We start from the raw sequence: 13,709 nt of genomic DNA, 5'->3' as shown, positions 1-13,709 counted from the left end.
GGCATGTTTAAATCTCGATATGCCCCTCTAGTTTGTGACTGGGATGCCAAGGATCACAAAGCGGGTGTGAATAACCATGCAAACTTACATGGTGCCCTCACATGTTACAGTCACCTATTCGATGTGCCGGTAAACCACACACGCTCCACCGAACTATGACAAACATTGAGTCACCCTTTGCTACCTTTGCTTAGAACCATTTAGTTTGTCAGTTAACCACACACGCTCCACTAACGTCTTCGCAAGGGCACAAAGTGCAATTTCATGGAATTGCATCAATTCACTTTTGCCTAAAGTAACTTTTGCTTATTCAACAGTTTGATGACCCAGGTCCTTCAAGAGGAAGTCATCTTCATTCAGTTCCTGCTACTGATGTTGAAGAGTCCTTGATGGCATTACATGCTATGGATGAAAAAAAATCCAGAAACAATGACATTGACTCGAGGGAATTGGATGAGTGTGATGAACATCTCGATAATTTACTACTTGAAGATGGAACAGATGAGAAAAGTGATGCAACAAAGGGTCCTAAATCTCGAGATAAGGTAAATGCTTACTGCTGCATGATCTTTCTTTGTAATTGTACACTGCCAGATAAGTAATTTGTTGGATAATTTGGTATGAGTCTTGATACTTTAATGATGTTTCTTTTATATCATACGGATTTACCACACCCGATTTTAGATCTTTAAAAAATACCAAAAACAGAACCTTCTACACATAGCAGTAGTAGAGGTTTTTTGTAAGTTTTTTTGTGCCACATCAAAGCAAACTCAACAATCCAAAGCTTCTACACATATCCACCATAGTAAGGCTTTTCACTAAGCTAATTGTAAACGATTTGATTGAAAAAGGTCTCATAGTTTCACAATTTATGTTGAAAAGAAGTTCTCACAATAGGTCTAAATTTTCCCTTTTATAAACCTATATTAACCAAGGTTGCTCCATTTTCACATAAAGTTCACCTTAATGGTTTTATCCCATAATCTATACAATCATAACACAAATTTAGCATATTTCCCAGAATGCCCGTTAAAGTCTTGATGTTAAAGAATTTAATCAGAAAATTACCATGGATTTAGGGTGCTTTTTTTCTTTCTATAAAGTCATATATGGATAAAGTGTCTGAATGAATAATGGAATCTGTCTGGATAAACTGTTGTATACATAAGGTCTGTTTCTTTTCCAGACTGAATAAACGGTCTGATTCTGAATCAGACTAAATGACCATTTTACCCTTACATTCCAAAATTAAATTTCACATGATATCTCTCTTCTTATCTTTAGCTTTATTAGCAAGTCTTGTGATATGAATTCAGGATTACAGATCAGATAAAAGGGGACAATGGATACTGAACCAAAGAATGAGGAACTATAGAAGTCGTACAGAATGTAGGGGAGATATACAAAGGCTAAATGCGTCTTTTCTTGCAATTTATGAGTCACTGATTCCACCAGAAGAAGAGAAGGAAAAACAGAAGCAACTGATGGCATTATTGGATAAACATGTTACAAAAGAATGGCCTGAAGCTCAGTTGTTTCTTTATGGATCATGTGCCAATTCATTTGGTTTTCGTAAAAGTGACATTGATGTTTGTCTTGCAATGGGGGATGCTGATATTGACAAAGCAGAGATTTTGTTGAAGCTTGCTGATATTTTGAAATCAGATAATCTTGAGAATGTTCAGGTAATTCTCTCCAAGGGTAAATTGGTCTTTTTAGGCTTTGTTTGTTTGTTATAGTGGACAGGATAGAACATGTTGTTGGACTGCATGAAAAGGCTGGACAGGAAAACACTGTTGATTTGTTTGCACAAAACACAAAAATGCCCTCTTCATCCTCATCACTAAAAATGAAAATAGCCCTATAAATTTTTGTTGTCTTGTGCTGTTAACAAAGGCGAGAAAAGATTGATGTGCATGTGAAATATTATAGAGTAAAATTACTTTTTCGTCCCTGTGATATAGTGGTTTCTGTTGGATTTGTCCACAAAGGAATCTTTTTGCTTTTTTGATCACTGTGGTGTGATCTTTTCACCTTTTTGGTCCTGAGACTCATGCTATCTATTTTCAGCTGTTAAAACCATGTAAATTTACCATTTTACCCTTTTACCCCTATTAATTATGAGAGTAAATTACAGAAATTGTCCCTGTAGTTTGGTGTTATTTCTGGATTTGGTCCGGTTTTTCTTCTTTTCTAGCATTAATCGTCTTTCAAATGACAATTTTGCCCCTATCTTCTTTTTCATCTTCAAGAAATAATAGATTCAAAACAAATTCAATCAATCTCATCATCTTTAAACATCAATCCTAAAATTAAGCAAAACAAAATCGATTTTCAAATGACCATTTTACCCCTATTTCTGCAGGCATTGACTCGAGCCAGGGTTCCAATAGTGAAGCTTATGGATCCTACCACTGGAATCTCTTGTGATATTTGTGTAAACAACTTGCTTGCTGTGATAAATACAAAGCTTCTACGTGATTACTCAAAGATAGATATAATATTGAGACAATTGGCCTTCATTATCAAACATTGGGCAAAGTCTAGGGGTGTTAATGAAACTTATCAAGGAACCCTATCTAGCTATGCGTGAGTTAACCTCATTTTTTCATAAAATTGGGCAAAGACTAAGATTGGGCAAATTCCTATCCTACCCGTTCGGCTAACGACCCTCCAATAGTCAAGAGTGTGGTGGGTAAGAGTGGATACCCATTCAATCGCCATTTTATAGGCAATTTCCTTAAACACCCCTTATAGACCAGCTTCGTGAATGAGGCCTACTAACGGTAAGACTGACTTTTACTCATACATATATATATATATATATATATATATATATATATATATATATATATATATATAATGTTAGACTTTTAATGTTATATATAGTATAGGGTGTATTTTACACTTTTAAAATATTAGGTGGTCAAATTTAACAATTATACTTTTAATTCAATTAAATTGTAAACCAAAACTTTATGGATTTATTAAACCTCTTTTAATCATACACCTTAATTAATTAATAAAACCATAAGGGTGTGATTTGAATCTTTTTCAAAACAATAATAGGGTTTTAGAATTTAACATTCCTAAATTAAACTTTTAATCAACTTTTAAATTCCAAAACTTGAGGGCAAGTTTTGAAACATTTCAAAACATTAGGGTTTAGAATTTAAATATACATCAAAATTCAACTATTAATCAAAATTTAAATTCCAAAACTTGAGGGCAAGTTTTGAAACCTTTTCATAACATTAGGGTTTCAACTATTTAAATTTCAAAACAACAAAACTTTTGAGGTCAAATTTAAACTATAAAACCTAAAGGGGAAAATATGAAACATTTCATAACATAAGGATCAAATAACAAATAATCTAAATTAACATTTAATCATATAATTATCCATATTTGATTTATTTAATGATTTCTTGCAAAACAATTTACCAATTTAATCAAAATAATTAATCAATTATCACATAAGGAAATAAATATTTTATTAATTGATAAGTATCTTCAATTAGATCAAGAATATACTCATATATATCATAAAATCGGATTTATATTGATCTAATATGATAAAGGCAAGTATCTCAAAGATAAACAGCAAGAAATCCCGAAAATAGCTCCATCTGACGCTCGAACTCGCCGAGTACCCCCATGGACTCGCCGAGTAGGGGGCAACTCACCGAGTCCACAGTGGGACTCGCCGAGTCCATCATGCAGAACCACAAAAATCGAATTTTTTCAACATACAAGGCATCAATACAATAGAAACCAATCTAGGCTCTGATACCACTTATGGGTTTTGGTCATAAGAACATCTTATGTGCTCATACAAACCCTAATGTTTGGATCTAGGTTTCTCTATTGTACATGCAATTCATCCAAGACTATAAACCCTAATTCTAGCATACAAGTAATCATATTAACATAAGAATGTGTTTAAGATATTACCTTGATTGTTATGTAGCAATAACAATCCAATTCCTCCTTGTATTGACTTTAGAAAGCTTAGAGTCACAAATGTCACTCCTCTAATGGTTCACAAACACCAAGAGCAAGAGGATGAAGAGGAGAAAGGATGGAGGCTGCCCAAAACATGTACTAACCCTAGAAGAGAGGTTCCCCACGTTTTTGAGCCTTAAGGGTTCTATGTATAGTGAGGCTATTAGGGTTATCTAACAAGGAAACCCTAATTTGGATGCTTAAGCCCTAAGCAACCCATGGACTCCTTTTCTTAAGGGCCTTGGATGATTTCTAATGGGTTTCCCCATAGAATTCGTCCACTCCTTAATATAAGGCAATCCATAGCCCAAATTGCAATTATCCTATAATTACAATTCCAGTCCCTTAAGTTTAATTAATCTCTTTTAGTCACAAACTTAATTCTTATTAATTCTTGACTAATATTCATTAAACAATATGATTTCTCCTTTAATATATTATTCTCATAATATATTAATAAATCATATTTAATCTTTTCTCTCCATAATTCATCCTATCAAGTTGCTTTGGTGAAGGCAACCCACAAGGACCATGCACCATCGGGTCAAGTACATACCAAAATAGTTATGGACTTAGACACTAATCCAACAGATAGTGCCAAAGAGTTGTTGCGGGATGTTGATGTTGTTCAAATACTTACAACGAACGACGTCATATTCCAATGTGAACACCCACATCATTCTGTTAAAGGGGTATTTACGATAGGCCATGAAGATGATGAGGATCGACAAAGATATTGCATGGTTTGTTGCTGGTATGTAGAGTATGGTAGGTTTTGTATATTTCTTAAAAATATAAATGGTTGATAATAGATTGGACTTTGAATATTTGTGTTCATATTGTATTGTATATGAAGTTGTATATAATTTTATTTTGGGTTTATGTTTACATCATTCTGTTAAAAGAGCATTTTTAGTCATTTTTCTTGCTATGTTGTTTAAGTAGGGTGAAGTATAGTTAAAACCCATGTTATTTTGGTGATGAAGTATAGTTAAGTGTTTTACCATTTTTCATATAGGCACGTAAGATCCGGATAAACAACAAGTATATATCTGACTTTTCCAAAATGTCATTCAAAAAAGTGAAATTATATAGTATATACTTTGTTAGTGGTTACAAGTATATACTCCTTATCAATGTTTTTATGGAATATAATTTTGTAACAAATTCCGTCACAAATTAGCTAGGCTTTTTGTTCCATAGCAAAACAAGCAAACGAAATCAAATTCCATAGCAAAATTCCTTAGCAAATACCTACGAATGGTACTTCTATAGCAAATCAACTATGGAATTGGTTTCCGTCACAAACTCTGTTGCATAGTAACCACGATAATTAATTCCATAGCAACAGTGTAATGGAAAGTAATTCCATAACAAATTTTGTTGAAAATTTTCTATGAATTTTTGTTCCAAAGAACTATCGGTAGCATAATACCGACAGATATGGAGTCGGTAGCATTTTCCCTAGCAAGTCCCATTCTCGCTACCAGAAATAAAATCCGTAGACAATGTGGTAGCAACATTGCTATGGAACGACATTCCATAGCATGATGCATTGCAGATTAACAACGAAAATAACTTCCATAGTGACCTTCCCTAGCAAAATCACAATTTTCTTGTAGTGCTTGTTACTCACTACGACTATTCCTAGGCATATGCTTGTCACTTCCTGGACAATTATAGTTGATCAGGCTATATTCATCACATACATGATTACATAATCCAAGGCACACTCTTAGTGTTCAACGCATCTTTAATACTTTTGTTATGTTCTCATCACGACGTTGTTCTAGTACATATGTATGCATGTATGCTTTTTATAAAAATATTATTATATTTAAAAAGAAAAACTCTTGGTCAGAGTGTTTTAGTCTCATTGTATTTATAGGAGTATATCCTATGGTTTGATATACTTAGTTCACTATAAACAATGCTCTGATACCAATCTGTCACAACCCCAAACCTGAATGGCGGAAATGTTCGGGGGCAGAGGACGTCATGTGCAGTATCATAACAATTGGATAGTAAAGAATGCAAACACAACCATCATATACGTAATTGAAAAAGTTACATCATTGTTAGTGTTACATGTTTCAAAAGTCAATTACAATATGATGTCAAAAGACTTGTTTAACGTCTTAGCGTCTATCTTCGAAACCTGTTGATTACCTGTTTTACTGGTTTCCTGAGAATAAAAGTTATTTGAGAATGGCTACATTTAAGTTGGTGAGTTCATAAGCATTTGTATGAAAAATTGTATGCCATTCATTGAAATGAAATCACGTTTGTTTCCATAAAATCTGATGTTTTCTATAAAATGAGTTGTAAGTCGTTTGCTAATAAAATAAGAGTGTTTATTCCGGAAAATCCTATATTTTCCATAAAACTGAATTGTGAGTTGTTTTCTTGTAAAGTAATTGTGTTTATCCAGGAAATCGTTACCCCTTTCGTTATGTTTATGATATATATAAAAATAATCGTATTTTTATATAATCATTTATTTGCCCCGAATGGGTAAAATAATGTGTATGTTTCCCAAACTATACCTGTTATAGTTTAAAATGTATGTTTCGTCGAAAATGATAACCGCTTCATTTTAACATGTTTGCATGTAAATGTTTGCAAATTTGATAATAACGTTGTTTCGCATATTTGATGTTTTCACATAATAGATACATAAAATGTAAGAAAACATAAACAATGGTTTGTATATTAACACAAGTTCCCTTGTGTTTTACTTGTATTTCTCCCCTTAAAACATAGAAAAAGTTATGAAATTGTAGGGGTATTAACTCACCTTGAGTATGATAGCGTTTTTGTTAACGGGGCAGAAACGGTAACTTCGAGCTAGAATACGGGAAAGATATCGCAATCCTAATGGTTTTAAACACATAATAATGTGTGAATAAGATGGTCTTAATAACAAAAGTATTTCTTAAACACTAAATAATATGAACAATACTTACAATGGTATCTTAAGGATGGAGCTTCAAATATATGTTCCTGGAAGGTTTGATCTTTGATCTTTGAGAATTCAAGGAATATGGCTTACTATTTGAGAGAGAAATGGGGATCTTTTTCGTTTATTGGATGTGTGAAATGGCATATGATCTTAAAGTAGTCTCTTAAATAGGAAGTAATTTATGAGGAGGTGATGTGATGTTTACGTTGGTAAATGGGATTATCACATTAGGAAGTTGGATCAAGATAAGATATTAAGATATTTAATGAGGCTTACTGCCTATTTGAAGGTGTTTGCGGCCATAAGGAAGTGTTTTCTGCCAAACATGACCGAAATCCCACATATATACTCACAAAAGAGTGATTTCGGTCCTAATGCACCTTAAGGAAGAGATTTCAGTCTCATAAAGTTGGTTTTTTGGCCTTAATGGACTTTAGACATTGTGTTTTCGGTCCTATGTGAGTCCATGAAGTAGCTTTTGGTCCTATGTGACCGCAAACTCAAGGGTATTTGGCATAAGGTTGAATTCACAAAAACAATGTAATTCCTTTGACTTTTATTGACCCCTTTTTTCTTATTTCATCATAGTATTTATTATTTGTAACCATATAAACCTATATAAACTTATGTATGCAAGGTTTTCGATCTATAAGTATATATATAGCTTATACATGTATGGTTTTCAAAGCATGTTCATACAATACTTATATAAATATGCCTTCGAATTTCTTATTGTATCATCGTTATTCTTGTATACTGTTACAATTTAGACTTTTATTTGAATATGTTTGACTTACATTGATTTGAAATAATGGGTTGTTATATAAGTACACGAAATCAAGGCACCAAAGGGGTCGTATTTATACCTGATAAGATAACCTGGTAAAACTAATCCTGAATAAAATAATACTATATCAAATATGGGTGGTTATCTGATTTTCTTATCTTAGAAAGAATATTCCAGATGCCCTTTTAGCATCATCAAAACTGTCCACCTAGTGGAAGGTTCTGGAATTCCTTTTTCTTTAACTATTGAACAATTACAGTCTAGTCATTGCACATTTAATTAATTCTAGTTAACCCATAATTAAATCTAAATTAATTCTGATTAATTCTTAATTAATTAATATTGTTTCAAATTAATATATTAACCATATAATATATTAATAAATTATTTATTACAATTTATCAGCCACATAATAAATCAATAAATCAACCTCTCTCTCAAAATGTTATTCAATTCAATTACTAGTTATAAAGGCAACACAAAAAGAATTTTGCTTCTAATTACAAGGCATAACAATTTAGTTATGGGCTTAGATACCTTAATCGAATAATTATATGATTAATATATTAACTAGAACTAGTTAATAATTAATTAAGAATTAATTGGGAATTAATTTTGGGTTAATTAAATTTAATTAAATTTACAAGGGTTAAATTGTAATGGAAAAATGTCATATTGGCACAACATACTTATCCAATTTGTTTTAAAATGTCACTCAAGTTTTTTTTTTAATGGAACGAAGTTCGAGTTTACTTTTTTTTAAAGTTCATTATTTAACTTGGTATCGGGTAAACCGGTAACATGTGTGTGCCTAATCAGCTCCACTGTAGCACCTTTGTTCCTACTTGGTTACCCTTTCACAACAAAATTTTGTGAAGTCTTTCTTCTCAAAACCAAAACGAATTATGAATTATAGTTATATGAGTCCTTACAGCAAACAAATATCATTCCAAATCCAATAGAATTAAGTCTAAGCAATTCCCAACAAACTAAATCTTATAATACTCGTTCATAGAATCACAATCAAGGCAACATTATCAAGGCTAACCTACTAGAAAACAAAATAAAGACTTGAGATCAACTACAAAAACATAATTGAAAAAAATATAGCAAGAACCCACCAAACAACAAAAAACCCCAAAAGAATCAAAATCAAACCACATAACAGGTGGATGAATTTGACCTAGCATTGGTTTAGTTCAAGATTACATATGATATTCCTGCCTGATATCAATTAAAGCGGAATTTAGGCATTTGAAAACTTTACTGATATAATCCATATCACAAATACCCACAAGTTTGTCTTCTATCCTCTCATATCGTAGCCACATAGAGAGTACGACCTTCGAATGTATGTAGATGGCGTGTTCTTGAGCCAACTGCAGACTTATTCGAAGAAGTTTCGGAACACTAATTGCGCAAAATAGTCCATATTGTTCTAAATATAGACCACAACTTTCCGATTCAGAGGAAGCATGTATCATTCTCTTGTAGGGGTTTGAGATTGAGTTAATGAAATCAAGGGGATTAAGGTGAAGGTTTAGGGAGGGGGCTTCAATAAGGTGTGTATCAGGGTGCCCATAAGGATGAAGCGCTTTAGAATTGACGAATGAGAGTATTGCCGCTTCATCACTATTTGGTGATCTTGGTGATAACGATGAACAATAGTAATTGAGATGGAGTTTTTTTATCCTTTTGTTCATAAACACCGATAAAGACCTTAGAATCATTGATGGTCTTTCCAAGGAAGATTTCAAGATACTTGTTTGCATTATTTGATTTCTGCAAAAGGTATGTGTTCTAACTTTGTAATTTTCGATTTACATAGGTTAGAAGTTTTTTTCATAAGTATGTTGCTATAACTTGAGAAAAAATCATAGACTTTTAGGTTGCACGTACCCATAATTTGATTATGATTCCGTTACATAAATATTCTTGTTTGTAACCTAAAAAATTCATCGGTATTAACTTCTCATCTCTATATTACTTTGTTTCATTCTTTTGTAATTTGCATAAATATTATTGTTTGATATTTGTTCTTACATCTTCCTTAAACCAAGTTTGGATCTTTTTATTATGTCACCAATAAAATGTTAATGTGTCCACCTATAAGTCGCAATTGAACCCAAATTTAAAGTAATGGAGCTTATATGTTTATCAGTAAGAGACTTAATTTGATTTTTTTTTTCGTTGAGGCCCATAGCCTCAAAAGACATGTTGGATTTTTGTTATTGTCGCAAACACCTCATTATCTAGTGGCATTGTTTTGTTCAATACCAAATATCACAGCCATGGACAACTTCATAATCACTTATGCAATGCTTAAGCTTATTACGATTAGAAAATCATATTGTTATGTTTCATCATATTCAGGGTTAGAATCAGTTTCCCCATTTTTTGCAACAAGACAAAAGTATATTCAAGAATATATTCCACTTCATCATCTTCACTAACTAGTATTTAAAGATTGTAATATTGCATATCCACTTATGAACCATTAGGCTTAACGGTGTGGGTGCGGTTTGGAACCGCGATGTTGACACGTGGACCGTGAACCCCACCCCCAGGGCACGGTTTCGTGCGGCCAAGACCGCAGTGCAGCCATTGAAGATCGCGTTCCCTGATTGGTTGTTCCATTCCCCCATGTTTGACCGTTGAAGATTCGTGTAATTTTCTTTTAACCTTTACTCCATCTATATATATATATATATATATATATATATATATATATATATATATATATATATATGTTACCATTTTAACCATTCACACCACCTTCACTCCACCTTTAAACAAATATTTACACAATCTTTTCATCCAATTTTTTTTGAAAAAATGTCTTCTTCCAAAAGGCCTAGTAAAGAAAAAACACCAACACCCCAATACCTTCATTTGATCAACCGATTTTCTCACCTTCGTTTTATCACTACGGCGGTATGCTTCCCTATTTTCCAGAACGACCAGCGCAACCACTACCACAAACACCACCACTACCACAACCCGACCCAGGTTTTAATTCATTTGATTTTTTGTCTCAACCCGAGTTTGTTCAACAAACACAAACACAACCAGAAACGGTCGTTTCTGATTCTGAACCAGAATTCGTTACAGAAACTCAGCCCAATCGAGCAACAACTAAAAGAAAAGAGAAGGCAGAGGCTAGATGTTGGGAACCTTTGGAAGCGTTAGTGTTGGCACAAACTTGGATCGATATTTTAGAAGATGCGATGGTTGGAAAAGACCAAAAGCATGACCGCTTTTGGATTCGCGTTTTACACAGGTTCCATAAAGGAATGAACCGTGGAGAATACCGTTCAAAACATCAAGTGTACTCCAAATAGGGGAAGATGAACAAGGAAGTCATGTTGTTTAATGACTTATGGAACAAAATGAAACGTCCATGGAAAAGTGGAGAAAGCGATGAAGTGATTTTGAAGAAAGCGTTGAAAGTGTATCAAAAAGAAAATCTGAAGGCTTTCAAGCTTCTTGAAGTTTGGAATTTTTTGAAAGATAACAGGAAATGGTTGAGTAGCAAAACATCAGACGAGCATATCGACAGTGGTTCAAAACGCAGCTGAACATCTGAGTCCGACCACACTACATCAGATGTTCGTGTTCAATTTGATCTGAACGAAGATGAACCTGTTCCAGTTTCACCACCTTCCCGACCAATGGGAAGAGACAAAGAAAAAACCAAAGGCAAAGGCAAAGCGTCAGATTCAGATGATTTGAAAGAAATGGGGGCCGACATGAAGGGTATAAAAGACAGAATGGACAAGATTTTGCAAATTGCTTCTGAAAGAGAGCTTCAGAAACAAAGGGAGAGGGACATGCAAATACTAGCGACGGACACATCGAATATGACCGGGGCCGAGCTTGAAGTGGTTTTGGCGATGAAGGAGGAAGTGAAAAAACGTTATATCAATCGTGGCTAATTTCTAGTTTTTTCTCAAGTTTTTAATCGTTTGGTGTGTGTGTGTGTGTGTGTGTGTGTTTTAAGATGTAGGTTTTATGTTTCTAATTTGTTTTTCTAAATTTTAGGTTTTTTTTTTAATTTAAGCAATGTATGGTATTTGTATTTTTAATTAATGAAATATTATGTTTTTAAAATTAAAAAAATAAGTTTTATTAAATTAAAATAGTTAAAAAAATAAAAGAAAATAAAAGTGTGGCACCACCCCCTTGGTGTGGCAAGAAACCACACTTGTGTGGTAAAAAATGACATGGTGCTTATGTGGCAGGGGAGGGAGTGCGGTTTCGGTGGCACCACACCCTCCAGCCTTAGACCGTAGATCATCAAGGTTAAAACCCCACAAAAAGTACAATATAATATGAGTTTGGTACAACTAACAATGCATACGTATTGTTAGTTTCCCCAAGGTCCTTCATAGCGAAACCCTTCCCAAGCCAGGATTTAACCTCCTGTAAGGTTGGGATGTCGTTTCCTATGAGCAGTATGTCATCTACATACAATACCAGAAAGCTAAGTATACTCCCACTTGCTTTAACATATACGCAGGACTCATCTTCGCTTCTCGAAGAAACAAACTCTTTGACTTTCTCATAAAAACAAAGATTCCATCTGCGAGATGCTTGTTTCAATCCATATATGAATTTCTCAAGCTTACACACTCTATTAGGGTACTTTGCATTGACAAAACCCTCTGGCTGACACATGTAAACATCTTCAACCAACTTCCCATTAAGGAAAGAGGTTGTGACATCCATTTTCCATATTTCATAATCATGAAATGCAGCTATGGCTAGCATAACCCTTATAGATTTAATCTTCGCTACTGGGGAGAAGTTCTCATCATAGTCAACTCCATGAGTTTGAGTAAAGCCCTTCGCAACCAGTCACGCCTTTTATGTGTGTACTTTCCAATCCATGTCGGTCTTCTTCTTGAAGATCCATTTGCACCCGACCGTCTTACGACCTGGTACATTGTCAACCACGTTCCAAACTTGATTGTCATACATGGACTGAATCTCGATGTCCATAGCCTCTTTCCATTTTGTAGACTCAAGGCCTGCCATGGCTTCCTTGTAGTTAGATGGCTCATCTAAATTTACCAGTGTCCTATCACTGATAAATGTATCACCTTCTGTAGTAATATGGAAACCATAAAACTCAGGTGTCATCCTAACTCGGTAGGAACGTCGAAGAGGTAATCACTCATAAATAGATTCAACAGGAGCTTCCTCCTCAGGTTGAGTGCTAGTGTTTGAGGTTCCTTCAACGCTTAACTTTTGAAGCTCTTCAAGGTCAATTTGCCTCCCACTGTCCTCTTGGCGTATGAGTTCTCTCTCTCTCTCGGAAAACTCCTCTCCTCGAAACGAAGACAACATTGTCACTAGGTCTATAGAAGAGATATCCAAAGGACTTCTGTGGGTAGCCAATGAAAATACATCGCTCACTACGAGGTTCGAGCTTGTCGTGAGTCTCTCGTCTTACGGAAGCCTCACAACCCCAAACCTTGATGTGTGCTAACGAGGGAACCTTCCCTGTCCACATCTCATGAGGTGTTTTGGCAACCTTCTTAGTTGGGACTAGATTAAGGATATGGGTGGCAGTCTCTAAGGAATACCCTCATAATGAGATTGGTAACGAAGCTCGACTCAGCATGGAACGAACCATGTCCAACAAGGTCCGATTGCGCCTCTCAGCCATACCATTCAATTGCGGTGTCCTAGGTGGCATCAACTGTGAAAATTTCCACATTCCTTAAGATAGTAGTGAAACTCGATACTAAGATACTCACCACCTCAATCGGATCAGAGCATCTTTATCTTCCTGCACAATTAATTCTCCACTTCTTGCTTAAACTCTTTGAACTTTTCAAAGGTTTCTGACTTATGCTTGATTAAGTAGATATAGCCATATTTGTTGTAATCATCAGTAAAAGTCACATAGAAGCGGTTAGCATCCCTTGTGGCGGATCTGAAGGGTCC

General features: G+C 34.4%; 1 protein-coding gene across 1 annotated transcript; it reads left to right on the top strand.

Annotated features, from left to right (window-relative positions):
• Positions 1 to 310: 310 nt before the first annotated feature.
• LOC145062310 (UTP:RNA uridylyltransferase 1-like) lies at positions 311 to 2,596 on the top strand. Its single transcript, XM_079009926.1, has 3 exons — positions 311 to 545; positions 1,320 to 1,688; positions 2,369 to 2,596. The coding sequence occupies exons 1-3, from the start codon at positions 390 to 392 to the stop codon at positions 2,594 to 2,596; spliced, it is 753 nt and encodes a 250-aa protein (XP_078866052.1). The 5' UTR covers positions 311 to 389.
• Positions 2,597 to 13,709: the final 11,113 nt, after the last annotated feature.

The sequence above is a fragment of the Lactuca serriola genome, chromosome 7, assembly GCF_051521515.1.
Source record: "Lactuca serriola cultivar US96UC23 chromosome 7, Lser_US96UC23_V15, whole genome shotgun sequence".
Lineage (NCBI taxonomy): Eukaryota > Viridiplantae > Streptophyta > Magnoliopsida > Asterales > Asteraceae > Lactuca > Lactuca serriola.
Note: the sequence above shows the minus strand (reverse complement) of the source record. Positions and strands in the feature narration are given on the sequence as shown.